This window comes from Mizuhopecten yessoensis, unplaced genomic scaffold (genome assembly GCF_002113885.1).
Source record: "Mizuhopecten yessoensis strain PY_sf001 unplaced genomic scaffold, ASM211388v2 scaffold4105, whole genome shotgun sequence".
NCBI classification, from domain to species: Eukaryota; Metazoa; Mollusca; class Bivalvia; order Pectinida; family Pectinidae; genus Mizuhopecten; species Mizuhopecten yessoensis.
In genome coordinates this window covers 759,133-777,437 of record NW_018405378.1, presented here as the reverse complement: position 1 = coordinate 777,437, position 18,305 = coordinate 759,133, and the positions used below count along the sequence as shown (strand labels likewise).

The following is an 18,305-nucleotide window of genomic DNA, read 5'->3' as shown; positions in this document are numbered from 1 at the left end:
GCATATCGTGTTCCATAGTATTTCTTTCATTTACTGAATTACCATAAGTGGAAATTTTTTACATCAAGTATATATTTTAAGATATGTTTCTGACATAACAGGAAACATGTTGGCATCTCTAAATAGTTTTTGTTGTGACGAATATTATTAAGTCTATATCTTTTTCAATCCTTTTTTTTTCTTGTTTTAAGGATTGCTATTATGTTGATTTAATAAGGATTATAATCTTTAAAGTGATAAAGTGATAATTTCACAGAAAGCCGAACACCAGTAACAGATGTCTCAGTATTGAATGACTTATCTAAATACACATATATTGAGGGGTGATATAGTTGGTTAGCTGAGCCTTGGGTTAAACAACCAAACAAATACCCCGAGGTTTGGAGATTTTTCTGTTACCACCTTAAATTAAGTATTAATATTTTTCTCCAATCATTCCAAAACCATGTTTGAAAATAATATTTTTTAGCATTTGTGATTCGCTTTGACCTATCCCGTCAAGAGCTTATTATTGTTACCATAACGTCACAGTATTGTTTCTTTCTGCCTGTCATCTGTGATACACTAGACAGAGAAATATAACCCTATGTGGGGACAGAGAAATGTTGAGCAATTAAAACTGGACACAGTTCAGTCAAAAAGAGAGAAAAAACAATTGAAAATATGTTGGTGAATGAAGCTGATATCATTATACATAAATGTAATGAGTTGTATAGGTTATAGGTTCAACCCTACGGATGTTGATTGGTAAAGTTGTAATTGAGGAATGACATCCAACGCCGATGAACAGGTAACGGAGAATAACATCACTTCAACAATGGACGACACGCTGTTAGACTTATCAAAGGTAAATTTTAGCTGTTTATATCTATATAAGGTAACTCTTATCCCTGTTTATACCTATACAAGGTAACACTAACCTCTGTTAATACCTATACAAGGTAACTCTTACCTCTGTTTATACCTATACAAGGTAACTCTTATCTCTGTTTATACCTTTACATGGTAACACTTACCTCTGTTTATACCTATACAAGGTAACTCTTACCTCTGTTTATACCTAAACAAGGTAACACTTACCTCTGTTTATACCTATACAAGGTAACCTTAACCTTTGTGTATACCTATACAAGGTAACTCGTACTCCTGTTTATACATTTACAAGGTAACCCTAACCTCTGTGTATATCTAAACAAGTTAACTCTTACCTCTGTTTATACCTATACAAGGTAACTCGTACTCCTGTTTATACATTTACAAGGTAACCCTAACCTCTGTGTATACCTATACAAGGTAACTCTTACCTCTGTTTATACCTAAACAAGGTAACACTTACGTCTGTTTATACCTATACAAGGTAACCTTAACCTTTGTGTATACCTATACAAGGTAACTCGTACTCCTGTTTATACATTTAGAAGGTAACCCTAACCTCTGTGTATATCTAAACAAGGTAACTCTTACCTCTGTTTATACCTATACAAGGTAACTTTTACCTTTGTTTATACCTATACAAGGTAACCCTAACCTCTGTGTATATCTAAACAAGTTAACTCTTACCTCTGTTTATACCTATACAAGGTAACTCTAACCTCTGTGTATACCTATACAAGGTAACTCTTACCTCTGTTTATACCTATACAAGGTAACTCGTACCTCTGTTTATACCTATACATGGTAACACTTAGCTCTGTTAATACCTATACAAGGTAACTCTAACTTCTGTTATTACCTATACAAGGTAACTCTTAACTCTGTTTATACCTAAACAAGGTAACCCTAACCTTTGTGTATACCTATACAAGGTATCTCTTACCGCTGTTTATACCTATACAAGGTAACTCTAACCTCTGTTTATACCTATACATGGTAACACTTACCTCTGTTTACACCTATACAAGGTAACTCTTACCCCTATTTATATCTATACAAGGTAACTCTTACCTCTGTTTATACCTAAACAAGGTAACAATTACCTCTGTTAATACCTATACAAGGTAACCCTAACCTCTGTGTATATCTATACAAGGTAACTCTTACCCCTATTTATATCTATACAAGGTAACTCTTACCCCTGTTTATACCAATACAAGGTAACTCTTACTCCTGTTTATACCTATACAAGGTAACACTTACCGCTGTTTATACCTATACAAGGTAACCCTAACCTCTGTGTATACCTTTACAAGGTAACCCTTACCTCTGTTTATACCTATACAGGGTAACCCTTACCTCTGTGTATACCTATACAAGGTAACTCTTACCTCTGTTTATACCTATACAAGGTAACTCTTACCTCTGTGTATACCTATACAAGGTAACTCTTACCTCTGTTTATACCTATACAAGGTAACTCTTACCTCTGTTTATACCTATACAAGGTAACTCTTACCTCTGTTTATACCTATACAAGGTAACTCTTACCTCTGTTTATACCTATACAAGGTAACTCTTACCTCTGTTTATACCTATACAAGGTAACTCTTACCTCTGTTTATACCTATACAAGGTAACTCTTACCTCTGTTTATACCTATACAAGGTAACTCTTACCTCTGTTTATACCTATACAAGGTAACTCTTACCTCTGTTTATACCTATACAAGGTAACTCTTACCTCTGTTTATACCTATACAAGGTAACTCTTACCTCTGTTTATACCTATACAAGGTAACTCTTACCTCTGTTTATACCTATACAAGGTAACACTTACCTCTGTTTATACCTATACAAGGTAACTCTTACCTCTGTTTATACCTAAACAAGGTAACATTTACCTCTGTTTATACCTATACAAGGTAACCCTAACCTCTGTGTATATCTATACAAGGTAACTCTTACCCCTGTTTATACCTATACAAGGTAACTCTTACCTCTGTTTATACCTATACAAGGTAACTCTTACCTCTGTTTATACCTATACAAGGTAACTCTTACCTCTGTTTATACCTATACAAGGTAACTCTTACCTCTGTTTATACCTATACAAGGTAACTCTTACCTCTGTTTATACCTATACAAGGTAACTCTTACCTCTGTTTATACCTATACAAGGTAACTCTTACCTCTGTTTATACCTATACAAGGTAACTCTTACCTCTGTTTATACCTATACAAGGTAACTCTTACCTCTGTTTATACCTATACAAGGTAACTCTTACCTCTGTTTATACCTATACAAGGTAACTCTTACCTCTGTTTATACCTATACAAGGTAACACTTACCTCTGTTTATACCTATACAAGGTAACCCTAACCTCTGTGTATACCTATACAAGGTAACTCTTACCTCTGTTTATACCTATACAAGGTAACTCTTACCTCTGTTTATACCTATACAAGGTAACTCTTACCTCTGTTTATACCTATACAAGGTAACTCTTACCTCTGTTTATACCTATACAAGGTAACTCTTACCTCTGTTTATACCTATACAAGGTAACTCTTACCTCTGTTTATACCTATACAAGGTAACTCTTACCTCTGTTTATACCTATACAAGGTAACTCTTACCTCTGTTTATACCTATACAAGGTAACTCTTACCTCTGTTTATACCTATACAAGGTAACTCTTACCTCTGTTTATACCTATACAAGGTAACTCTTACCTCTGTTTATACCTATACAAGGTAACTCTTACCTCTGTTTATACCTATACAAGGTAACTCTTACCTCTGTTTATACCTATACAAGGTAACACTTACCTCTGTTTATACCTATACAAGGTAACTCTTACCTCTGTGTATACCTATACAAGGTAACTCTTACCTCTGTTTATACCTATACAAGGTAACTCTAACCTCTGTGTATACCTATACAAGGTAACTCTTACCTCTGTTTATACCTATACAAGGTAACTCTTACCTCTGTTTATACCTATACAAGGTAACTCTTACCTCTGTTTATACCTATACAAGGTAACTCTTACCTCTGTTTATACCTATACAAGGTAACTCTTACCTCTGTTTATACCTATACAAGGTAACTCTTACCTCTGTTTATACCTATACAAGGTAACTCTTACCTCTGTTTATACCTATACAAGGTAACTCTTACCTCTGTTTATACCTATACAAGGTAACTCTTACCTCTGTTTATACCTATACAAGGTAACTCTTACCTCTGTTTATACCTATACAAGGTAACTCTTACCTCTGTTTATACCTATACAAGGTAACTCTTACCTCTGTTTATACCTATACAAGGTAACTCTTACCTCTGTTTATACCTATACAAGGTAACTCTTACCTCTGTTTATACCTATACAAGGTAACTCTTACCTCTGTTTATACCTATACAAGGTAACACTTACCTCTGTTTATACCTATACAAGGTAACCCTAACCTCTGTGTATACCTATACAAGGTAACTCTTACCTCTGTTTATACCTATACAAGGTAACTCTTACCTCTGTTTATACCTATACAAGGTAACTCTTACCTCTGTTTATACCTATACAAGGTAACTCTTACCTCTGTTTATACCTATACAAGGTAACTCTTACCTCTGTTTATACCTATACAAGGTAACTCTTACCTCTGTTTATACCTATACAAGGTAACTCTTACCTCTGTTTATACCTATACAAGGTAACTCTTACCTCTGTTTATACCTATACAAGGTAACTCTTACCTCTGTTTATACCTATACAAGGTAACTCTTACCTCTGTTTATACCTATACAAGGTAACTCTTACCTCTGTTTATACCTATACAAGGTAACTCTTACCTCTGTTTATACCTATACAAGGTAACTCTTACCTCTGTTTATACCTATACAAGGTAACTCTTACCTCTGTTTATACCTATACAAGGTAACTCTTACCTCTGTTTATACCTATACAAGGTAACTCTTACCTCTGTTTATACCTATACAAGGTAACTCTAACCTCTGTTTATACCTATACAAGGTAACTCTTACCTCTGTTTATACCTATACAAGGTAACTCTTACCCCTGTTTATACCTATACAAGGTAACTCTTACCTCTGTTTATACCTATACAAGGTAACTCTTACCTCTGTTTATACCTATACAAGGTAACTCTTACCTCTGTTTATACCTATACAAGGTAACTCTTACCCCTGTTTATACCTATACAAGGTAACTCTTACCTCTGTTTATACCTATACAAGGTAACTCTTACCTCTGTTTATACCTATACAAGGTAACTCTTACCTCTGTTTATACCTATACAAGGTAACTCTTACCTCTGTTTATACCTATACAAGGTAACTCTTACCTCTGTTTATACCTATACAAGGTAACACTTACCCCTGTTTATACCTATACAAGGTAACTCTTACCTCTGTGTATACCTATACAAGGTAACACTGACCTCTGTTTATACCTATACAAGGTAACACTTACCCCTATGTATATCTATACAAGGTAACTCTTACCTCTGTTTATACCTATACAAGGTAACTCTTACCTCTGTGTATACCTATACAAGGTAACTTTTACCTCTGTTTATACCTCTACAAGGTAACTCTTACCCCTGTTTATACCTATACAAGGTAACTCTTACCTCTGTGTATACCTATACAAGGTAACACTTACCTCTGTTTATACCTATACAAGGTAACACTTACCTCTGTTTATACCTATACAAGGTAACTCTTACCTCTGTTTTAATAGAGTTTAATCAAACTCTATTTTACTTATTGTACAAAAACACAGACATTTATTTTTTAATAATAATATAACGCGAGGTTCTTATATACTGCTTTATCACAACCTAGTTCGTGGGTCGTCTCAAAGCGGTTCATAAATTATTATCCGTGACTATAAGGCCTTTGCAACCAGCCAATATATTTTTCAATTCCCTGGGGAGCATACAGCCGGTGCTGCCATCTCGGCGCTCACAGCTAACATTCTACAACTCTAGCACTGCCCAACCACGTACAGCTGAGTAGACTGGAACAAGCGGAGTAAAGTATCTTGCTCAAGGATACGACACAGTGCCGTGCCGTGACTCGAACCCGCAACCCTTCGGTCACGAGCCCGGCGTCCTTCCACTTGACTTCCATGCCTCCGATTCAATCTATTTTGTAAAGTTGTCTTTCAAGGCAGGCCTTCTTTTAAAGACGGTAATTTCCTAGATTTGTTTTAAATGTAAGGAATTCAATGTTTATAATCAAGGCCCGCCTATTTTCAATGCATTCCTATTATCAAGATTTCAGGATATATATAAATTGTGTACGTCATGAACATATACTTGCCCACGTGATACTTAAATGACTATCTACCATTGATGATGGTTTTTAGATACTTGGAACCAACCTTTTAGAAGCAATTTGCCAGCGTGACACAAAAGAAGCTCGCCGACTGTTACGAAAACCCGACATTGATGTCAGCGTCACTGATACGGTATTTTCTATTTCAATAACGACTATAAGCTTACAATATAAAATATGGCAGTGTATCAACTAGAACACAGATACGACAAAGTTATTAGGTGCATAAATGTCATATTTTCTTTGCATACTGATATTTCGCAATTACGCTTCAATTGTTTTTTTTCTTTTCAGAAAATCCATTAAGTGTCATACTGTGAAATATTTGTGTGTTCAAAGTTATCTAAATCTGTATATTTTCAAACATGATCGTTCATGACCGCGAAATTACTATGGATGAATTTAGAAGAAAAGTCAGATGATATGATGTAAAATCATTAATTTTCGTGGGGTTTAAAACCATTTTTAATTTCGTTGATTTTGTGGGTCATCTTCATCTAAATTAATAGGTCCTTGACCTAATTACAAGTTTAACATAAAGTCATTCTCCGTATGAGTGGATACTGGTAACCCACCAATTCATATACCCACGAATTGGTGTTTTTTCTAGAAACCACGAAGTTTGGGTCCCACGAAAATAATTGATTTCACAGTACATGTTATACAAAATTACTGCTTACACGCGATTGCATCTATTGGTGTTAGGCTGGAATGGGGTGCTTACATCACGCCGCTTCCGAAGGGTTCATTAACATCGCCAGACAGCTGATAACTGAGAAGGGTCTTGATGTGAACACCCAAGATCGGGTAGGCGAGAATTTTACGACATTAAATAAGCACTTTTTGCATTTATTGGAATCAGAAAAAGGCAAAATGATAAAATTTTAAACTATGGTTATACCACTTTGTTTGGTCATTTGAAGGTGTCTTGTATTGAGAGTGCAGATACCGGATAATACAATTGTCAGAAAGCTCAACTCACATGGAAAACTAGAAGAAAAAAACCAGAAAATTCTTAATTCAGACAACATTACATTTGCAAATACAACGAAATTTTATATTTGCAATATATTTGAATTATCCCTGACACTTTTTTTTCTGTCTGATTGTTTAGATCGGCCAGACCCCCTTACACAAGGCAGCAGCTGTCGGCAAGAAAGATATAATGGTGATGCTGATAGCACTAGGGGGTAGCTTGGCTGTGGTGGACCATGTACGAATAAAGTGATACCCTAAATGTTCTTAATGTAACGCCAAATTTTGAATTCATCTATCCTTTCAAATATCAATAAAAATGAACGTACATTTATGTTTGTTTACTATATTAGTGATAATTTGTTTTCCACGTAAAGTCATATTATCTAATTTTTACTAATTATGAAAAGATTATAAACTTAGTTGATGAAGCTTATATAAACCGAATTAAGTTCACTATTTTTATAACATCATATATATATATATATTTAAATTTGAATTAAATTTAACATTTTTCAATGATATAAGTGTCTGACACCAATGTCAATAAATAAATAAAAAAAGATAAATTTGAGAATGCTGATCCTATCAATTTGATATTTTTCACTTTTCCCTGTTGATTTGTTAAGATGAAGAATTTACCGTTGACATTGGCGGTGAAGGAACGTCACTTGAGGACCGTTGCGACTTTGCTACTTTTAGGGTCTCCGGCTATCCCAGTAGATGAAACATCATGTGGAAATCAGGTGAGTTTAAATAGAAACAATCAACACGTTGCCGTTCAGCCTATGTCATAAAACATATACAGGGTCTAGACTGATAATGACAACTGCCTGTGACGTCACTAAATGTGTGAGGGTAGTCACGATGAAATAAGGATGCTACTGTGAAATTCGATATTTTGAAAGGCCCAATTTTCGTGGTTTCCCGACAAAACACCATTTCGTGGGTACATGAATTCTCGTTAAATCGGGAACACGCTCAAACGGAGAATTGCATTATATGAAACGTATACTTACTTTGAGGACTTATAAATTCATTGATGAAGATTACCTACGAAATTAACGAAATTAAGAAACCAATGAAAATTAGGGATTTCACAGTATTACACTGAAACATACTTCTAAAAAAACGAAAGTGTCCGCCGTTGTTGTTGCGTGATCAATTTTAAATAAATTATTTATTTCCTACTTTTTTTAGATTCAAAAAGCAGATAAGAACAAAGCTGAGGAACAACTGCTAGAACTTTTGACGAATCACCAAAGAACTGTTGACGCACTCAAACATGGGTAATTTTAACAATTTATTATGATAATGATGTTTGAAGGTAAAAAAAAATATATAACAACAAAGTCTTTATCACACTTCACTGGTGTGGTGCCAAATATGTAATTCCATTGTGTGAAAGTGAAGCCAAATTAAGCAACTGTGATGGATTTTAACGCATTTTGATATAAAATATTCTATCACGTTTTGACTTGATAACTCAAGTCAAGATGAGTCAGATATTGTCAGATGTGAACACGAAATGAAATGTTCAGAACGTTTATAATATATGTCTGATATAAGAACAAACACACATGTTTTATCTCCGTGTTTGCATGGCAAGTTCGGTGCAACTGTTAAGTAAATGACGAATTAACGCAGACTTATGCAGTCCGGTAAAGGGCAGCAAAACACGTATAATAACAACGAATGGTAAGGTGACTCGTTCATACTAATAAGGGTATCTTTTATTACAATTACATATTTTTGTACATCTATCATGAGATATAAATCGTCAAGCATCAAAATTCTTCTTAACTGTTAACTATGTATATAGAACCGTTGCGCCCTGACGAAACTGAATCAAATGTGATATTTTTTATTTGAAATACCTGGGTGTTTTTTTTTAGATGTAATATGTTGATCGGTATTACTCCTATACAACATAAAGACCATACAAATGATTGTTGAAAATAAAAATAAAAATTGAGGGGAATCAACAAACCAAATTATAAAAGATCAGGTCCGATACATTAAGAAAAGTCCAAACATACAGAGATTCCAGATCGGAATTACACAAAAATAAAAAGGAACTTTTCAAGCCACAAGAAAGCGATAAGTACCTTGCAATCATAATTGAGAAACTACTATATAATGGTTAAGTCCGAATTCCCAAATTCGGTAACAGATATATATATTTATCATATAAATACCGTGTTATGAAATGTCATAAAGCCATCACATAAATTATGTTTATGAAACATATGTAATATCACTCCGCAAATGACGTCACAGTCGAATAGGAACAACAATGTGGCGTCAAATCATTGTGAAGCGGACGCATTTTTCATCGTTTCAGAGATGCAAAGTGCAAAATATTCATTTCAGATCACAATTTTACAGTTTACTTTGTATTATAAGATAAAACGAATCAGTCATTCATTTTGATATTTGTTTTGGATTTTTCATATTTGAACATATCGCAGCCTCCTAAAACACACACGCATACACTACACGCATGCATCTTGAACACAGGGAGGCCGTCCTTAAATGACCATAGCTTTTGATGGGACGTTAAACAATACTAAACCAAGCCAAACCTTGCTCGCCTGAGGCTCGTAAACATAAAAGACACAAAACTTGTATCATCAATCGAATATGAAGGGAAACTTATGACAGATCCTCTATATACACCAAAAAATATCGATGCTCGAGGCCTTTCGCTGCTTTACAGCTCCTCAAGAGAATCTCTTCTCGTGGTTTTCTAAATTTTTATATCTTTTTCCTGTCACACAAACTGCAATTCATTTTGACATTATTACAAAGAAGTAATAACAACAGTACAGACAATAGAATTTATCAAATTTCCAGGACAATCCGCCCCTCTTTTCACGACAGAAACGTGAACATTTACACATCACAACATACAAAAGGATCAACACTTCAACATAGAATACAGTTATCACTCATGAAATATGCTTCTGTTATATATATATGACTGACATAAAATTTAGATACATGAAAACAAAAATAAATCCTTTTTGAATAAATTAGTCGCAAACCAGTTGAAGCTCAATCTGCGTACAAGTACACGTCGATATTACCTGATAAAGGTTTGTTTAGTAGCCCTAACAGGATATAACTGATGAGCTTATTGAAGGGTATTACTATTGTTAAATTATCATTATAGGTATTATTTATACCTTCTCAGGGAAATCCGTCGCGGTCTTCAGCATACATACCATGGTGAAGTACCTATCGGAGATGGTTCTACCGAGTCGAGTGAAGCTGGATCAATGTACCAGATGGATTTCCCAGGTCTGGATATCTCTGTGGTTCATACTTCAATGAAACTTCCGTTCGTGTTGACTATCAGCCGAATACGACAGGACGCAGCAGGTATACTGCCTCAGATATCTGGAGATGATAGGCTCTTTGGCGATGTCATTGAGTGCAAAGCGTGGTTCCTGCCACAGACGACAGTAAAAATGATCATCACAGTGGACGGCATGCTACGGATGAATGAGCACCTTGGTGTCAAAGCTATGGATGAACAACCTTTCAATGGACGAATAGAATTTGTTCCAGAAAAGGACAGAAACTCCAATGTAGGTGTATTGAAGAACACAAAAACAATGTGAATACGCATTGCAAACTGGTTTTTTGTCCAACAATACTAGCATTGATAAATTATTTCTAAAAAGAATACCATAACTTGCGGGACTCTTATGAAAAATAATGAAGATGAAATAAATAAGATATAATCAATAAGGTATAGTCAATAAGAGTGTTCTGAGTGTACAAATACAGCTGGGCTAGACAGGGGGTTTTGTCCTCGACTTCATAGTGTTGTACCTTCACTATTAACGACTGAGCTATCTGGTCAGCGGAAGTGTCCCGGAACATCTGTGATACAGTAAAATATCCAAGACGAAATTAAGGGGAGCGAGCTTGCTGTATATACGAAAAACCGCAGTGCAGTGGGAAAGGGATCCTTAAATAGATCATGTATATGCATGAGATACAATATTATTACTAATTGAGATATTTGATACTATATTCTTAGCTAAAACAATGAATTTTTTTTCCATGAAGCTTTCTTATTTTTCTTCTTTTAAATGACATAGTTTTCAACATTTTTCCCAATAAGATAATTACTAAAATGCATTGGAATGTGTGGGTTTGTTTTGTTTTCATTATGTTGTTTGGACCTCTTCTTTTATAAAGGTTACAAAAGTGACGGTCGCTTTGGAAATACCCGGATCTTCCTCTTCCCGTTCGACGACTTTCGCCCTGATTGCGACGTCACAAAAAGAAGTGTTTGAAATAACTAACAAACCTGCCGTTCTAAAACCGGAAACAGAACCAGACTCGGAAATATTCATACCAGAGAGAGCTTTTGAAACTCCGGGCTTCATGAATATTGAGGTAGTCAGTGAGTGGAGTGTAGAAAAACACATAAACAAATTTGAAATATAAAATGAGTTTGAGTACACAATCCGATTTTAAAGTGTATTAAGACTTTTGGCAATTCAGCTACTCTGTTCACTTTTTCAAAAATCACTCCAATCAGACTTGCATTATGTTCAAATAAACGATTTTAAATGTGTATATATTTGCACAAAAAAACCCACCTAAAATGAAAATGTTAGTTTGCAGACAGCAGTGAAGCCAATGAAGATGAAAGTGACGACGATGATCCTCTATTGATGACAAACGTCCTTGACATCTCAATGGCTGAGAGTCAACAACCTAATGCCACTATATCAGTAAGTTTCTCGGTTATCAGTGCCCATTATCACTAAGTTACTGGACTGCTTTAAGTCATAGACATGCGTACTGGTGGGCGCGGTACAATTTTATGGATTCTGTAAAAGCAATATAGGGTTTGGCAAGCTTCCTGGTTAAAAGTCACACAATTTTAGATTCCAAAAGAACGAAAACAAAATAAACAAGTATATCATTTTATTAGTGCCATATTTGTTAGCGTAAAACTAAGTTCAGAGCAGCCGACAGAAATATACTGTAGGATCGATTACAAAGAAAACAGACCAGAGGAAAATAGGCTTCCAGCATTTATCAGTAATTACAGCTAAATCAGATCACATTTATTTAATGATATTTGGAGAGACAATTAATTATGCCTATGAGTGTGCTTCATCATAATTGTTAATTCATTGGATGGCGTCAAACAATTTTTACTTTCAAGTCACGGAGGTCAAATATGTATAAAACCTCAAAAGACTTCATCTTAAGCAACAAAACACTTAGAGTAATGATTTTAGGCTGATTTGAGAGCAGGATATTGTATAATTTGAACGTCTATATAGAATACAAGACCTACCCTACCTGAGATGTGTTTATAAGTAAAGAAACAAACAAATTCCCTCTGGTACACATTGAGTACGATGTCTATGTACTTGTTTAAGCGCGTATTAGGAACAGCATAAATAAACAATTGATATAGCATTAAAGACACTAAAATGATGATTTCATGTATGCGATGTGACATTGGAAAGGGCTCACCTTACACAATGATCGGACGTACATACTCAGATTCATTAACATGTTAGAAGGCAGAGGAGGATACAAGGCCACTAACAATACACACACACCGGGTTCTTGCACGGAAACTTACCTCGCAGGAAATGTCATAACGGGAAGTGAAGACTGGGGCCCGTATTCATGAAACGTTTTCATGCTCAGGCATGGATTTTGTACTCAAACTTTCTTTCTTGTAACTCGCTTTAACCATCTCAAAAGATCAAAACGTCAACTGTGGACACTGTTATAGTATTTGTCTTTAAGCTCTTCAAAGGTTTTTCCAAATCGTTGACAAAATAAGATTTGTTTATTAAGTTATAATCAAAACAAGAAATTAGGCTTGAGCACAAAATCCTTGCTGGAGCATGAGAACAGTTTCATAAAAAATGACATATCGTAAACGTTATCGTCGCCAGTTTGTATACTTAACTGAGGCAAAGGAGCACAGGCACTTTGTTTAGGAATAGCAGACGCACACACTATACTACTTGTTATATTAAATTAAAACTGGTATTTTGAAATATAACGTAGGGTAACTTTATCCAAGTTAATGTCAGTGTTATTTCTATAAATATACCATAATGCTGACGACATCGTTTGTGTCTTGTTCACTATGGTGGCAATGCTTTGATGAACATCCTACGACAATTTCACGTAAGTCAGCATCACCTGGTCTGATATTATCAAATTGGGCGTTACCATGCCATGTTATTAATGTAATATAAAAAAACATTGTTACTATATTATTTTGACAAAATATGTGTTTCCACAGATCAAACTGCCAATCATGTGTTACAAGAATTTGAAGAATATAGCCGTCATTGGCACGTCTGATAGCAGCTCGGATGAAACAATACGGTGGACACCACTTGGGGCAGTTCTTGACAGTTCAGGGACATTGGCAGCGTTTCAAGTTTCACACTTTTCTACGTAAGTGTTACAATGCAACGTATTGTTAATGATATTAAGGCAAATGAGACACGAAGGAATATTGGCCATTAGTCAAGAGTTGTAAATGTTGATGATATTCGTTTTACCCTGGAATAACGGTTCTGTGTAAAAGTTGCACAATGTGTACTTGAAGCCCACTCCATTAGGACTTGGGTGAACTATGTTAGGGATCCAGGTAAACTTTGTGGGGAGTGCACTCAGAGTTTACCTGGAGGAGAGAATAATGAGCAATACCTATTATTGATATGAACAATAATTATAACGATTATTGTGGATTTAGTCAAATGACGAGTTTTAATAAGAAATTAAATAAATTAAACCTACTTTTGGCAGATATTTTGTGGCTAGGTAGGACATGGGTGATCATGTATGGTTTTGCCATCATTTTTTTTCTTTTTCTCTCCTTTAACAATGAGTATAAATGAATTATAAACACTATACGTATAATCGAGCATGGTTGTAAAACAGATTTCTATTCTGGTGTTAAAAGTGTGCGTGAGGGGAAAGGCCACACCTTCGGCACATCTCTTCCTTTTGTCTTCATGATAATACCTTAATCACCTGATACAACTGAAGTATGGATGGCCAGAATCTACATAGACAACGGGTAGTCACTGGAACATAATTAGCTATTACTTTTTATCACATACCTGTTGAATCTTGTTATAGTAATACAAGCAATTTTCAGACCATGAAATACAACGTTCTGTATTGCACATGTGCAATACGGAATGTTGAATTTACCTACTAGCTGGAACTACTTTTTATGGGAATCCCCTTGTCATGGCGAACTGAAAAGTTCCCGGTATTTGCAATAAATATCAAAGTTTATAAAATCTTTCTATCGATCTCTACCAAATACGGAAGGAATGTGATAAAAGCAAGACCTTACACTTGTGTTTTTCTAACGAATCAGAAAGCACTCATTTATTGCGCGGACGTATATATTCACTTGTTGCGCTCCGCGCACTCGTGAATATATTCGTCCGCGCAATAAAAGAGTGCTTTCTGATTAGTTAGAAAAACACAAGTGTAAGGTCTTGCATTAATGCTAAACACTGATATACAATATATCAGAACAACAATTTTATGAATGCTGGAGAAAAACGGTAAATAAATACTTTATTAAGATTCTGAGCGAAAGGACTGCAGTTATCAAGTAACACTTTGTGTAAAACGTAATATATCACATACATCCGTTATTTAACACAGTTATGTTGGAGTCAGTAGAGAAATGGTGCAAAAAAGCTTCCAAGATGTAAGCGTCGCAGCTAGCCGTTCTCTAAGAAAGCAAAGGAAGGTGATATTTTTTGTCATGTTTAAAAGCCCCGACACGAAAACAGAACCCTACTCTGTCGTTGTGGAATGTTGTACGAAACGAAAATTCCAGTCAAGGACGAAACACTGGATGTCAAATGGATACCAAGGGAAAACCGCAAAAGAAACGCTACAACAAATACTATCTGAATATGAAAGAGTACAGGTAAGGTCATATGGATATGTTGAACATGAAAAAGATATCGCTGAGGGTGACATTATCTAATTATTTATCTCGTACTGTTTACTTATTTATTGCCTGTAATTTTGTTTAATTCATTGAAGTTTCGTGACAAGTCTTTTCAAAAGGTTGAAAAATAACAGTTACATGCTGGAATCAAAATGTCAATGATCACCTAACAATATTTACTTATCGCAATAATGAGTTATTAGAGTTTTAAACCAGGAAACTTTTCTAATGACGTTAACTATCAACGATAGATGATGTATGTCTAGATCTGTTAGGGCGGACGGGAGTAGATTATTTGTATGACAGAACCTGTTGTTTCTTACTTATGTTTTAAGGTGAGACTTGAAGGCGTGTTTGACCCGGATGTAAAACCGGTAGAGTTGACCTTTTTACCAAATAGTGCAAGTTACAAAGTCTTTGATCAAATCTTTCCAAGAATCAAACAGGATGATGATAAATCCCTGGCAAGCGTTGTACAAGATGAGACGTTTGTTGGAGAGGTCATCATCGAAATCAGAAAACCGATACTGAAACCGGAAGTTGTATCTGCCGATAACGGTTGCTTCAGTTTGAAAATGTTTAGGTTCAACGACAAATCGGAATCATCTTCCCAACAACCTGAGGGCGAACCCGTGTCCGAGTCGATAAGATATAAGTATGATCGGCTTGGATCGATCAGTCTCCACTCAACAATGCCAGGTAAATATGTTTACGAAATTTAATACACTTTAAGTTTTCTTTTGATATTGATATTGTTGGTTATGTGGATACCCACTATACAATACCTAAATACCCTTGATGTGAACAATATTTTGCGATTGTAAATTTCTACCATAACGTCTTCGTTTAACAATAGATCTATGTTGTAGTTAAAGCAGCCAGCAAAGATTAATTGAATGTATTTGTTTTTTCAGCTGAAAGGCCGGCTTCTTAAATCTAGACAACTTTATAATTCCGTTCGCCAAAACATGAGTAGATTACTGCTTTCATGTGTGTTTAGAATATTGACAGTTACGAATCCGGATCAGCGTTCAGTTAGGAAGAGACGCTTGTAAAAACAAATCGTCACTTATCTATTATGTATCTCCTATTCAAGACAGATGGATTCTTAAGTTTGATGAAGTTAATTTGGAGCTTAGATGTATCTAAAACAGATATGAAAACTGTGAATAATGATAACTCTGTGTGACGAAGTATTGGGAAAACGGGCTAATTAAGCGGATCCAAGAGTTTATACGAACGGGCTAACACAGCCGGTCAGCAAGAATTTATCAGAACGGGCTAACCTAGTCGGTCAGCAAGAGTTTATCAGAACGGGCTAACAGAGCCGGTCAGCAAAAATGTTATCAGAACGGGCTAACAGAACCGGTCAGCAAGAGTTTATCAGAACGGGCTAACAGAACCTGTCAGCAAGAGTTTATCAGAACAGCCCGGGCTAATAGAGCCGGTCAGCAAGAGTTTAACAGAACGGGCTAACAGAACCGGTCAGCAAGAGTTTATCAGAACAAGCTAACAGAACCGGTCATTAAGAGTTTATCAGAACGGGCTAACAGAACCGGCCAGCAAGAGTTTAACAGAACGGGCTAACAGAACCGGTCAGCAAGAGTTTTTCAGAACGGGCTAACAGAACCGGTCAGCAAGAGTTTATCAGAACGGACCAACAGAATCGGTCAGCAAAAGTTTATCAGAACGAGCTAGATTATGTGATTTAGATGTGATTCGATGCTGATTATGTTGATTATGGTAATAAAACACACAATGAAAAAATATAAATAACTTATTTAATCTGCATCTTTATATTTGATGTAAGAAGATATCTTCAAAATTCCAACATTTGAATTAAAAACTAAAACAAAAATCAAAAACTTCCACAAGACATATATATGAGAAAATGAGTTATTCGTGTCAATAACACAACACAGGTATCAATATAGAGATAACAGGTAAACAGACATTCAAAGCATTACCATATATACCCATTAAGATATACACACAATACATATTGACATCTACATTGAAAACTTAATACATGAACTTTATAGCATCAAAATCAGGTTAGGAAGCTTCGGTTGTTTATTTCATTGAAATGAAGTTTGGTAATACTGTGAAATCGTGTATTTTCGTGGGCCCCAAATGTCGTGGTTACCCAACAAAATACCATTTCGTTGGTACATGAATTCGTGGATAACGAGTACACACTCAAACGAAGAATTTCTGTATGTAAACCCTGTGATAGTTCGTGGACCTATCAATTCGTGGATGAAGTCTACCCACAAAATTAACCAATTAAAAACCTCAAGAAAATGAGTAATTTCACAATATTTCATTGCTTTTTTTAATCTGTAAAAAACAATTATCTTATGTGTTCTTCAATCAAATTTCAAATGTCTTTTAAAATTGTTAGGCATTTAACATTAAGATCCATTTCTAGGCATTTAGGAAAAAATGATGTTTGTTCAACTAACGTTAGACTGAGGTGTTTAGTTAAATATTTCTTTATAGTGTTTTCTATCCACATACATACTTTTACGTAGTCAGTCCCATTTATCACATTTGTTATTATTTCACGGTGAATGTTACAGATAGAGCACACGTTACTATGTGATTTGCAATTTAGAATAAAACATGTGTGTGTAATGGTCATTTTGTGGATTATGCTGTACTAGAGTCCCAGTAGTTAGGATGTAACGATTGTTTTGAGAGGTCATTACTTATACTGCATCGTGCATGGATATTCCCTTGTCTTTGAGCAATAGTAGGTTGAACCAATTTTTAGTTGATACTATTCCGTCTTTGCGTATTGCAGAGTTATCTTCTCTTGGGAGCAGGTATTGATTGTTACGTCATTGGTTTGTGCGAGAAAATTACGTCGTTTTCTCAAAAATTGATGACGATACTCTCGCAAACAAGTGACGTAACAATCAATACCTGCTCCAAAGATAAGATAACTCTGCAATACGCAAAGACGGAATACACAAATGTATATTTCTTGTTCTCTTTTCCTCTTAAATTTAAGATTTCCAATACAATTGGTAAAGTAGCTCTTTTCTCGGAATGAATGATTTTGTGATTTTTTTTTTATAAAATGGTGCACATGTCACTGAAA

General features: G+C 35.2%; 1 protein-coding gene across 1 annotated transcript; it reads left to right on the top strand.

Annotated features, from left to right (window-relative positions):
• The first annotated feature begins 796 nt into the window (after window positions 1-796).
• On the top strand, window positions 797-18,034 carry LOC110448518. The gene is made up of 13 exons (XM_021494793.1): window positions 797-847; window positions 6,269-6,370; window positions 6,943-7,044; window positions 7,352-7,450; window positions 7,842-7,958; window positions 8,413-8,501; window positions 10,409-10,805; window positions 11,425-11,625; window positions 11,850-11,966; window positions 13,514-13,671; window positions 14,905-15,175; window positions 15,535-15,898; window positions 16,114-18,034. Exons 1-13 carry the CDS (start codon window positions 818-820, stop codon window positions 16,131-16,133), a joined length of 2,067 nt encoding a protein of 688 aa, XP_021350468.1. The 5' UTR covers window positions 797-817; the 3' UTR covers window positions 16,134-18,034.
• Window positions 18,035-18,305: the final 271 nt, after the last annotated feature.

What these genes read in the sequence shown, in the direction of transcription:
- LOC110448518 (XM_021494793.1), top strand. Translation starts at nt 818, where the DNA reads ATGGACGACACGCTGTTAGACTTATCAAAG. An exon ending in ATGTGAACACCCAAGATCGG is followed by an intron (nt 7,045 to 7,351) that starts GTAGGCGAGAAT and finishes CTGATTGTTTAG; the next exon opens with ATCGGCCAGACCCCCTTACA. An exon ending in CAAGTTTCACACTTTTCTAC is followed by an intron (nt 13,672 to 14,904) that starts GTAAGTGTTACA and finishes TATTTAACACAG; the next exon opens with TTATGTTGGAGTCAGTAGAG.